General features: G+C 40.4%; 1 protein-coding gene across 5 annotated transcripts in view; it reads left to right on the forward strand.

Annotated features, from left to right (window-relative positions):
* Window positions 1-12172, forward strand: part of GRIK1 (glutamate ionotropic receptor kainate type subunit 1) — a 238157-nt gene that overhangs the window by 219781 nt on the left and 6204 nt on the right. For 3 of the 5 annotated variants that reach the window (XM_075133207.1, XM_075133212.1, XM_075133215.1), the window contains one exon: window positions 6725-6975. In XM_075133207.1, the coding sequence (XP_074989308.1) occupies window positions 6725-6975 (251 nt within the window). Of the gene's footprint in view, window positions 1-6724; window positions 6976-8851; window positions 9017-12172 lie in introns of all 5 variants that reach the window. The other 2 variants (XM_075133209.1, XM_075133214.1) reach the window with 1 other exon arrangement.

A 12172-nucleotide genomic window follows, 5' to 3' on the forward strand; every position in this document is an offset into this window, starting at 1 on the left:
CATCAAGAGACTCAATGCTTTGGGTGCATTCTGAAAACCAGCTGCCTCACTTCCACCAATAAGCAGCTTCCCTTTTCGGTGGATTTGCTTGCCTTATCCCTGAATGTTTCAGTACTTTGCCAATTTTACATATTTAAAGAGATCGCATCTTTTCCACAGAAATTGGGTCCTTCTGCAAATGGACATTGTGTAGCCAGTTCTTTTTCTAGTTTAATATATTTGTGCTGCTCAGTCATGCACTCGCCCTACCCATGTCTCATCTCAGTTTACATCAGCCTAATTCCACTGACTTCAATGGAATTAGCTACAGATTTACATTGGTGTAACTGTTCACAGACTTTGGCCTTTCAATTTCTTCTATGGCCATCTTTGAGGGAGGTAAAACAACCCGGAGTACACATACCCCTAGGGGTACATAGAGGTCTTCCAAGGGGTACATCAACCCATCTAGATACTTGCCTAGTTTTAAAATAGGCTACATAAAAAGCACTAGCAAAAGTCAGTACAAACTAAAATTTCATACAATGACTTGTTTATACTGCCCTATATACTGAAACGTAAGCACATTTATATTCAGTTGATTTATTTTATAATTATATGGTAAAAATGAAAATAAGCAATTTTTCAGTAATAGTGTTCTGTGACAATTGTGTCTTATGTCTGATTTTGTAAGAAAGTAGTTTTTAAGTGAGGTGTAACTTGGGGATATACAAGACAAATCAGACTCCTGAAAAGGGTACAGTAGTCTGGAAAGGTTGAGAGCCACTGAGATAGAAAGCCTGCCCCAGTATATTGAACTCTGCCCCATCTTAGCCAGAATTCCATAGAGATGATATTGTAAAAATATTTTTCCATTGCTTATGTGAGAACAAACTTCTCTGGCTGAGAAGAATGATCCAAAAATTTAAACTATCCCAAAATAAAGATAAATACATGGCAAGAATTTCATAGCAGTTATAAAGCTGCCATGCTTTAAACTAAAAACAATGAAGGATAATTGGAACAGATGGTAATCCTCAGAGAATATATCCACTGGAAATGCAGCTGTGAAATATATTGTAAGATGTTTCTTGTATGATGAATATGCTGTTTTAGAAAGATCAGTTAGGATTCAAGGATATATAGAATATATGTTACAAGTCTCCAGGTGTCTTGAAATAAATCATTTTAAAAATTAAAAGTTGAAACTTGCCCTAGACAAAGTATGCTGCAAAGATACTCCCATAACACACATGAATCCCCAAAGGAAATGGGCTCAGTTGTCTTCTCCCAGTATCCAAGACCATCCCATCATGTTATTTCTAAGATAAATGTACTTTGGATTCTCATTGTTTTTAGGACCAAATATTTAGCCAAGTCTCCCCTTGTGCAATCCTCAGAATTCAAATGCAAAAACATGCCTACACTTTACAGGTGCAAACTGAGGCCCATGCACTTCAGAAATTCTTATGAATGTGCCAAGTATGATCACAGTGTGACGGGTTGAATCACAGAAACCCCCTTGGGGCTGCCAACTGATGTGCCAAGACTACTTCTGCCCCTGCCTTCCCTGCCAACTTGGGACTCCAGAATCCGGCCTGTTTGTGCCAGACACGCTTGCCGGCCACAAACACAGACCCAGGTCTGAACCACATCTCACAAACTGCAAGCATAACTGAAAGCAGCTCAAGAAGTGTTCCTGTTTTTAACACTCAGATACCCAACTCCCAATGGGGTCCAAACCCCCAAATAAATCTGTTTTACCCTGTATAAAGCTTATATAGGGTAAACGCATAAATTGTTCGCCTTCTATAACACCGATAGAGAGATATGCACAGCTGTTTGCCCTCCCCTGCAGGTATTAATGCATACTCTGGGTTAATTAATAAGTAAAAAGTGATTTTATTAAATACAGAAAGTAGGATTTAAGTGGTTTGAAGTAGTGACAGAACAAAGTAAATTACCAAACAAAACAAAATAAAAATATGCAAGTCTATGCCTAATATAGTAAGAAAACTGAATACAGATAAAACCTCACCCTCGGAGGTGTTCCAGTAAGCTTCCTTTTACAGACCAGTCTCCTTCTAGTCTGGGTCCAGCAATCACTCACACCCCCTGTAGTAACTGTCCTTTGTTCCAGTTTCTTTCAGGTATCCTTTGGGGGTGGAGAGGCTCTCTTGAGCCAACTGAAGACAAGATGGAGGGGTCTCCCAGGGGTTTAAATAGACTTTCTTTTGTGGGTGGACACCCCACCCTCCCCCGGTGTAGAATTCCAGCTCCAAGATGGAGTTTTGGAGTCACATGCGCAAGTCACATGTCCATGCATACTCAGAATTTACAGGTAGCAGCCATGGTTCACATGCTACCTTGAATGTTCTCAAGTAGACTTCTTATGTGGATTGGAGCCTTCTGAGATCCATTGTCCATTAAGTGTTTCTTGATTGGGCACTTAACTCGCACATTCCTTTCTAAAGAAGCTGCCCAAATTCCTTACTAAGGTTACTTAAAATTAAAACAGTACATAGCCAATATTCATAACTTCAAATACAAAAATGATACATGCATACAAATAGGATGAATAGATTCAGTAGATCGTAACCTTTACAGAGATGTGTTACATGGCATATGTAGCATAAAACATATTCCAGTTATGTCATATATACATTCATAAGCATATTTCCATAAAGCCTTACAGCGTGCAGCATCACACACAGTGTTGTTCTCAGACAAGTGGAAAAGATAGAAATGTAATTCTCAATAAAAATAATCTGTATATCTAGCTGGGGACATGCAGGGCTTTTAGCACTAGAGATGACTGAAATATTTAGCATATTTGAAAAAAATTTCACTCAGGGATAAAACATCAAAACTGAAATATTTCATGGGAAAAATTTTCAAGAAAAATTCAATTTCAAAAGAACCAAAGTGAAATTTTCCAGGTTTGCAGCTGCCCAGCTGAAAGGTTCTTGTCCAATTATAAGAGCCAGGCCCTCTGACAGCCAAGCTGAATGTCTATACTGCAATTAAAAACCCAGGGGACGTGCGGGATTCAGGCTAAGGGGATGTTTGTTTACAATGTAGACATTTCAGCTCAAGGTGCTCTGCCTTGACAACTCAGAAAGTGAAATTGACAAGACCATTACAGGCAGACAGCTGTCATTTTGATTTTCCTGATGGAAACTGATTTGGGGGGAGGTGGGGGGGGGGGGGAAGAGATAAATGTTTCCAGTGAAAGTTTCAGTTTTCCAAAAAAAGGGCATTTTTCATTGGAAAAATCATTCCAACAATTTTTTCCTACCAGCTCTACTGATCACCTTAGCATCTGAGCAATCTCCATAAGTTTAAAAAATGACAATGCTCTTTCTTCCTTCCCTAGCACAATGAGGCAGATATAGGGGACCTTCAGTGTGTTGTTTCTATTAGTATTTTTTAGTGACTGTGTAAGATACGGGTTTTGCATTTGGCTCTGAACTAAAGCAGCCAACAGTGTTGTTTTTCCTTAGCACTTATCTGCTTACTGCATTCTGAGAGGACTAGTGCATAGGACATAGGTAACATTTAAAAAAATATGCAAAAGGGCATCTTAGAAGGAATATAGTTGAACGAAGAAATGTCATTACATGCATCAAACAAGCACAAATTTCACAATTAGTGCTACCATAGGGTTACCATATTTGAACTTTCAAAAAAAGGGGACACTCCACGGGGTGGGGAGGTATTTGTTCGCAGCCCCTAGCCCCCAGCCCCGCCCCCATTCCAACTCCTTCCCCACCCCCATTACATCCCCTTCCCCAAAGTCCCCGCCCCAACTCCGCCCCCTCTCTGCCCCATTGGACCCCTTCCCCAAATCCCTGCCCCGGCCCCGTCTCCTCCCCTGAGCATGCTGCATTCCTCCTCCTCCCCACTCCCTCCCCGCCGCCTGAAACAGCTGTTTTGCAGCGCAAGCACTGGGAACTAGGCGGAAAAAGCGGGCACTCTCGAGTGATCAACATTCACTCTCTTTCTTGAATGATCAACTCTTCTTTGGGGAAAAATAATAATGGCAAAATCCCAGACATTTTTAGATATTTAAAAATTTCTCCTGGACAGCGTTTTAAGAATCAAAAAGCCAGACATGTCCAGGAAAATACGGACATATGGCAACCCTATGCTGCTAGTGCCCATGTGCTAGTAATTCTCATACTAACTATTACCTGTGATTTGGGAGGTAGCTAAGCAAGTGGGTAGCTGTATTTCAACAACCTGAGAGGTGGCTTCTATTAACAGCACCAAGGACATAAATTAAATATTGAACAAAGAGGTATCAGAACGGATATGACTTTATACTACTTTCCAATAATAAGTTTAGAAGCTCCAATCCAATGCCCTAGGCACACTTGGCAAAATTCTAGAAGTATAAGTATAAATACAGCTGTCTCTGTTACTCCCAAGATTGAATCAAATAACCCTGCAGCAACAGAAACAAAGAATAGATATTCCACACAATCCCGACACCAACCAACCTCCTTATGGTGGGGGGGGGGGAACAGAGGGAGAGAAGAGAGGCCTTGCAGTATACCCTGCAGGCTAACAAACTCTAGCTGTTGCAGGAACCAGAACCCCTCCTAAAGATTAGGCAGTTGCACTCGCTTTCCAGGCAGCACTGCTAACTATATTTTAACTTTCTTGTATTTTTTTTTTTAAAACTAGAATGCATGTTCATTAAAATAAGTTATTCTTATACAAGGTATAATTTTTCCCTTCATTGCTGGCTACCCAAAGCAAAGGCTGCTGATCTTTGATTACCCAAAAAGACTTTGCATAATCTGATATCTCTTGGCATCTGCAGTATCAGCATATCCTGCTGCTGGCAACAGACTGTGCTCTGAAAGCTATCCGAGGCTTGGCACAGTAAATTAATGAACTGGGATTTTTTTTACATTCTTTCTCTAGACAATATAGTAGGCTAAAGGAAATAAAAAGCTCGGTGGGTGTCTTATTGTATTCACAATTATTTTAAAACATTTGTGTACAACACCATATGATTGCATGGCATGTTAGAGAGAATGGAGACATGGGGACAGATTTTCAGGTATTTAGGTATTAAAGATGTAGATAGGCTCCTAGTGGGATTTTCCAAAACATCCAGGCACTTTTGGAAATTCCACTAGATGCCTATCGTTACATCCCTAAACACCTATAAAAAAATCTGACCTGCAGTCCCTGCCTTAAAGAACTCAATGTTGTTTACAATGATCAGGTTGGAAATTGCAGCCATCTTAGTCTGCAGCTAAAATTACAGTTGTGGAATTGTTACTTAGACAGCTGTCTTGCTAATTGCTAAGTTGGTAGGTATGACAGCTAGCCACAGAAAGAAGTGACTGACTACACTGGAGTTCTTCCAATCTCTAACTATAAGGCCATATCTACACTACAAAACTAAGTTGGCCTAGCATATGTTGGCACACAGCCACCACTGTAATTATATCACTTGTGCATCTCTACACTTTGCTCCTTCCATCAGTGGTGTCCCCCCTCACCAGGAGCATTTGTATCAGTTATATTGTCAGCGTGGGAAGGCTCCTGAAAGCCAGCAAACAGTCAACATAAGCAATGCAGTGTCTGCAATGACACTGCACCAACCTCAACTCTACACCACTCAGGGAGGTGGAGTTATTAAGTCAGCATAGCAGGGCAGTTAGGTCAGCAGGAGTGAAACTTACCTGTAGACACTGCCATAGTTAGGTCAACATAAGCTGTAGCATAGACCAGCCTAGGAGGCAAAGCTTATTATGGCTGAAAGTCCAGACGTGGTAGGAAGTTAGTCTACATATGCCTCTGGTTTCACACTACCTTCCCATACTTTCTTCCAACTCTCTCTCCCTGCGGCTACTTTGTAATCCTTGCCCTTTGGGGAATTTTGTGCTTGCTGCTAACTAGTCCTGTCCACATTACTAGCTCCCGCTGGTCTATTAAGCTTAATTGCTCCATTGCTACTTTGTTCTGGCTGGGGTGGGGAAGCAAGGGGGCAGGGGGAAAACGGCAGCATGGTTTTAACCCCTTGCTTGCCAGGCATCGTGCATACTCATCCACTCTGCATCGTTACATGGTTACCAGTCAAATGTCGGTGGAGGGAAAGCAATAAATAAGAGAAAGAAAAGCCTCAAGTACTTTGCTATCTGTACCTACGTGTTGGCAAAACTTTGCAGAATGCAAAGAAAATACAAGGCCAGTTTCAGCTCTCATAACCATCCAGCACAATTGGCATAAATAAGGATGCAAAAGTATAACTGAGGCCCGAACTTATTTAAGTCACGGTGTGTTTTCTTAGATTGTGCTCAGTTTTAAATACAGTGGTAAAAAAAAATGGAAGTAAATGGAATAGATGTAAAAGTAGAGAGTCTAGGAGAATGTGAAATAGTCAGACACAGAAAGGAATGTAGGGAAAAATCTGCTGCAATGCAGGGGTTTAGCCAAAGTCCATTGTAGGCATCCACAGAAATCCCAAAGCAGTCCCAAATGAATAGCAAGACTTAAAGATCCCTCTGTCAGTCACCAATGCAAATTTCACTAGCTAATGCTATCCCCCTATTAGAATGAGGGAGCAATCCAAACACGAGCAGTCAGTCAGTCATGCACAGAACTGTTTTGGTTATACTCTATCAGGAATAATTTGTACTGTTAGAAGGGTGCACTTTTGTCTCAAATGCGCATCCTCCACCCCAACCATGCAACAAATACTAAATGGTTTGTTCTTGCTCCACAGGGTCTCCTTATAGAGACAAAATTACCATTGCCATTCTCCAGCTACAGGAAGAGGGGAAACTGCACATGATGAAAGAAAAGTGGTGGCGGGGCAATGGGTGCCCTGAGGAGGACAGCAAAGAGGCCAGTGCTCTGGGGGTTGAGAATATTGGGGGCATCTTTATAGTGCTTGCTGCTGGACTTGTTCTTTCAGTGTTCGTAGCCATTGGAGAATTTATATATAAATCCAGGAAAAACAGCGATGTTGAACAGGTGAGTTGTCTATTGCCAGCTCATTTCTGGTTTGTTTTTTAGAGCCTGGGGTTGCCAAGGCATAGGAGGCTGTACCATTAAGAGTCTATTCAGGCTCTTGTGTGGTTGAACCTCTGCCACGCATTTCTGGCATTAAAGCCACATACATTTATTAAATGAGAAGAGGGAAGTACCTCACACTCCATCCAATTAGCATTGTTTAGTATGACTGTGCAAAATTTCAAGCGTAGTTAATTTCTCAAACAGTTGTTGCTTGGTCTTAATACTTCAAACCAATGGACTTGGAAAGGAATAAAAACAGAAAACTGCAGCTCTCTCTATAGCTTCAGCATCATCCCTTTGGTAACAGCCTCAATCTACTGGTCTGTCTCCACCAACGCAGTTCTCGCTCACTCTAAAGCATTCCTTCAAAGCCAGGTGTCTGCATGTTCCACGGGGAAGGGCAGGCCATAAAGTGGGGAGCCTTGATAGAAAGAGATGGGAGTCACAGAACGGTAGGCTCTGGTGTAAAAGTGATGCCTGGAGTAACTCCATTGACGGGTAATGAGTAATATAAAAACCCAAGAAAATAATGGATGTAAACCAATGCATGGATGTTGCAATGTTTGAGGAAATGCTATTCTGTTTTCATTATAGAACCTAGCACGCACCAAGTATGTTTAAGAAAAAATGAGATGAGAGTACCACCACTAAGCACACCCCCAGATCCTGCAACAAATACTAAATATTTTGTTCTGCTCTACCAGGTCTCCTTATAGAGACAGAATTACCATTGCCATTCTCCAACTAGAGTATAGTTGCTGTCCTACTTTGTCCCTATGTGTTCCCTTGTCACTTCTCTACTGAGACCCCAATTCTGCCATCTCCTCTTTGTAGGTGAATCCCCAGGGCCTGCTCAGCCCCCATTTCACTTCAATGGGACTTGGCTTGGGATCGGATTGGATGCAGGCACCATCCTTTATTTATCTGTATGGCGCTTACGTGAATCCAGTGGATCAGTTAGAGCCAATAATAATATCAGTGGCGTTACATTAGTTTGGCCATCATGGTACAGGGATAGGCTTATTACAGGATCGAGGCCTAAAATACTTTAAACTGTTCCATGCAGGCAGATCCCTGCACCTGAGCAGACGCACACTAAAGTCAATGGTGCTGCATATGGACACAGAGGTCTACTATGTGCAGCGATTTGTAGGATCAAGGCTTTAGTAAGCCAAACATTTGGTATTTTAGGCATAAATCCAAGAGAACTGATGTACTTTGTATATACTGTTAATTTTCTTATAAGTTTTAAAATCTTAATTACCAGTTTCAAAAACACACAATGAAAAGAGGGTTTCTCCAGCTCTTGACTCAGATAGAAATAGAATAATGGATAAAACCTTTTTTGTATAAAAAAGCAAAGGTAATGCAGTTGATTAAAGTTTGTAGGACAAATGATAATGGGATAAGAGTGTAGGACAATATTTTTGGAATCATAATTAATAGGCCAAAAATTGTATCCCAATTTTAATTTATTAATTCACTTCTTTATAATTTGGGTGAGCACCAGTATGAATCTGATGTGACAAGTTCAGTTTATGTGAAAATCCTGCTACTATATCACAGCAACATTCAATAGAGGGTAGCCTGTCTCATCATAATTAACATCTTCAACTGCATTAAAGTGGCGATATCACGTATTACTATCACAGAATCTGTGGGAAATGATTGTATAAAAAGAAGAATACAGAGAGTTTCATTATGACTATAAATTGCATATGATCTGTGACTTTTTCTGTTTCCATAATACTATCTTTAATTTAGAGCTCTCATTTTCATATTTTTTGTTATTTCACTTATTTATTTTTTCTCCATTTTTTTTCCTGCATGCAAGGCCTTTTGTTTCTTTTATGGACTACAATGTAAGCAAACCCATCCATCCAACTCCACCTCTGGAACCACCTTATCTACGGAGTTAGACTGTGGCAAATTAATCCGAGAGGAGCGAGGGATTCGAACACAACCCTCAATTCACACTGTATAATAGTAAAGGAAAAAGGTGTGTCCAATGGAAAGCATTCATCTTAAAGAGTGTACATGACAGTGATCAAAATATTGCCTCACATATTAATAGCCTTAAAGCTCAGCTACTGTAGCAGATGGATCTCCAGGGTCCTGAGAATTTGAGCAGTTCCGTGCATATCATAGAATAAAAAATAGATTTTAAAACAGTGTTAGTCTCTATATCTCTCTATAGAGCATAATCCTCTTGTCATTCCTTTGGGTAGTTCAGCATTTTCAGGTAAGAAAAATGTATTTACCTTCTTTCCCATGCAGTGCAATTTGCAGGAACTCAGTCTTTAGTCTCTGCAGAACATTTAGCAAGAAGCCCATGCAGTTATTTAGAAACCTCACAAATCAACAATCTGCAGGATTCCATTAACTCTCTGAAAGGCCCGTTCGTGGCAAAGGAGCCAGTGATTTTTAGCTGACAGCACTGTGTTCCCAGTGTCAAATATTTAATTTTAATTCATCCATTTAAAATTCATTATACAACACCTCCAAGCAGCTTGTACTATTGTACCACAAAATCACACTTAGGTTTTAAGCCAGTAATCATTAACATTTAAAAAAATTATTCAGTGAATACATCCTCATAGAACACCCAGTTTTCTTCTTGTATACACAGGTTTTACATCAGTGTAATGGCATAGATTTAATTTTGGTGTTCATCTGTGTAACTGAAAGGAGGATCAGACATACTGTACTTATTATAAGACAGGATTCTTTCATGGTATAAACACCAATCAGGATATCAAATCATGTTGAAGTGTAAACCCTTGGCATTTGTTTTGCATAATAAATATACAAGTTACTACAAAGTTGTGTGTAGGAAGTTCATCTGAATAGCTATGCTGAAATACTATTGTAACTGTAGTTTTAGATATATATTTATATAAATCTGGATCAGAATAATGCATGAACCATGATAAACTTCCCTTTATTCTAAATAAGCCCAGTTACTTTTTATCCAGATCTGATTATACCCCAGCTGATCCCGTAATTTCACTGATTTCGTCTCCCACACATCACTCCCCAACTGTCTCTTTGGTACAGTGTCCTGACCATTACAACTCATTGGTATTGATCATCTTTGTCTGCTACTGGTACTTGAGTTTTTTTTATCTATTGGTATGGTTTCTTTGTACACTGCAGTTTACCCTTGCAACACAAGATGTAGCAAGTTAATGATCCCTTTTTGGGGGGGGACCATGTCTGAGCTCTATTGCAATTAAACACTTCTTGCTGATTGACTTCTGCCCACTAAGTAGGTGAAGTGCTCCAGATGCTCTAGTCTCCCTTAACACACTCCAGCTCAGCCCTGTTCTGATTTCTTCTATCTGCTTTCTGTCTGACCTGAATACTGAGACAAGAAAACATGGTCTTCTATGTACAGTGACAGGAGTTCTGGTCATTTTGTTTCCATTTTGCATTATTGTCTATTGGCCAATTTTATTTACCCTTTTAATAATCTTAGTGGTTTCCCTAGTTCTTCTATTGGATCTTAAAATCCATCTGTTTTTATGACCAAGAAAGTACCCTTTACAATATAAGCAATGTCAGTTTGTGTCCGTCCCACTCAAGACCCTGGAAGAAGTTATCCTGGTTGTGATGGAATTACTCACAATAGTTAACACTTCACCTGGTAACAAAATTTGTTGGCTAAGACCCCCAGAGCTTTGATCCATAAGTCTTGGCAAAATTTGTGCACTTACAAACCAAGATCTAATCACAAGTGAGAGAATTAGGCACTCTAGTCCCAATTCAACAGAGCATTTAAGCATGTGATTTCCCCACTGGGGAAAGAACTTTAAAGCCAATCAAATCCAGCTCCTCTGAGCTCTCAGAGGAGAAGGACAATGACTAATATGCTTATTATCCTAATCATTGTCCCCCTCAGTTTCCCATTCACCAGTTCCTTAATCTCTACTGAACTTTGGATGGACATTCGGTATGAAGTGCCTTTGTTTTGTTCAGTTTTTAGAGCACCGTCACATCTTTGAGAGAGGCCATCGAAAAAAGAGCCAGTCTTAACAACAGTGCTCCTTACTTGTCGTCTGACTGTGCCAAACAGCATAGTAGATTTAGCTTGCCTCTGGGGACCATGATGAAACAATTATCTTGTTTTTAAATGGAATTTCAGATCTAGCCATAAAGATGTGTTAAAAAAACCTGCCATTCAAAAATTATACCAGCATCTGTTCATGTGAAAAATGGGACGATCACTTGAGCTCTAAAAGAAAGTACATTTGTAGCGAAGGTACCTGATCCTGCCAGGTGCTGAGTGCCTCCAGAGAGGAGCTGTGCACTCTCAACTCCTAGTGAGGTTAATGGAAGTTAAGGGCATTTAGTAATTTTAGTCATTGCACTTATCAAAACCAAAGGACTTGATCCTAAATGGTTATATTTATTTGTATTATGTTGGTGACTAGAGTTCAGGGCTCCCTTGTGCCTACACTTAGGCCTGGTCTACACTGGAGCATGGGGTGGGGGGGAAAATCGATCTAAGTTATGCAACTTCAACTACGTGAATAACGTAGCTGAAGTCGATGTACTTAGAGCTACTACCGCGGTGTCTTCACTGTGGTGGGTCAACTTCTGATGCTCCCCTGTCGACTCCGCCTGTGCTTCTCGCTCTGGTGGAGTATCTGAGTCGACGGGAGAGTGCTCGGCGGTCTATTTATCATGTCTTCACTAGACGCCATAAATCGACCTCTGCTGATCGATCGCTCCGGAGGTAAGTGTAGACATGCCCTTATAGAGAGTCCCTGGCCTAAACAGCTTGCATTCCACATTAAAAAAAAAAAAACAGACTAAGGGTGGAGAGACAAAAACATCACCCTTTACAGATGGAAAGCTAAGGCCTAGAGGGATTAAATGGCTCATCCGAGGTCACACAGGAAGTCTGTGGCAGATCAACAAACTGAACCAATTGATGATCAAGTTCTTAAATGTTTTGTCCACACAGATTGTAAGATCTTTGGGGCAGCAACCATCTTCTCTTTCTGTGTTTGCACAATGCCTAGCACAACGGGGTCCTGGTCTATGATTGGGAGTTCTAGGCACTACAATCATATTTTAAAAATGAATGCTGTAATGTATCAAACCGGAAGTGTTCTCTTTATTTAATATGTTTGTGTTAAGAGGACTATGT

The sequence above is a fragment of the Caretta caretta genome, chromosome 1, assembly GCF_965140235.1.
Source record: "Caretta caretta isolate rCarCar2 chromosome 1, rCarCar1.hap1, whole genome shotgun sequence".
Classification (NCBI taxonomy): domain Eukaryota; kingdom Metazoa; phylum Chordata; order Testudines; family Cheloniidae; genus Caretta; species Caretta caretta.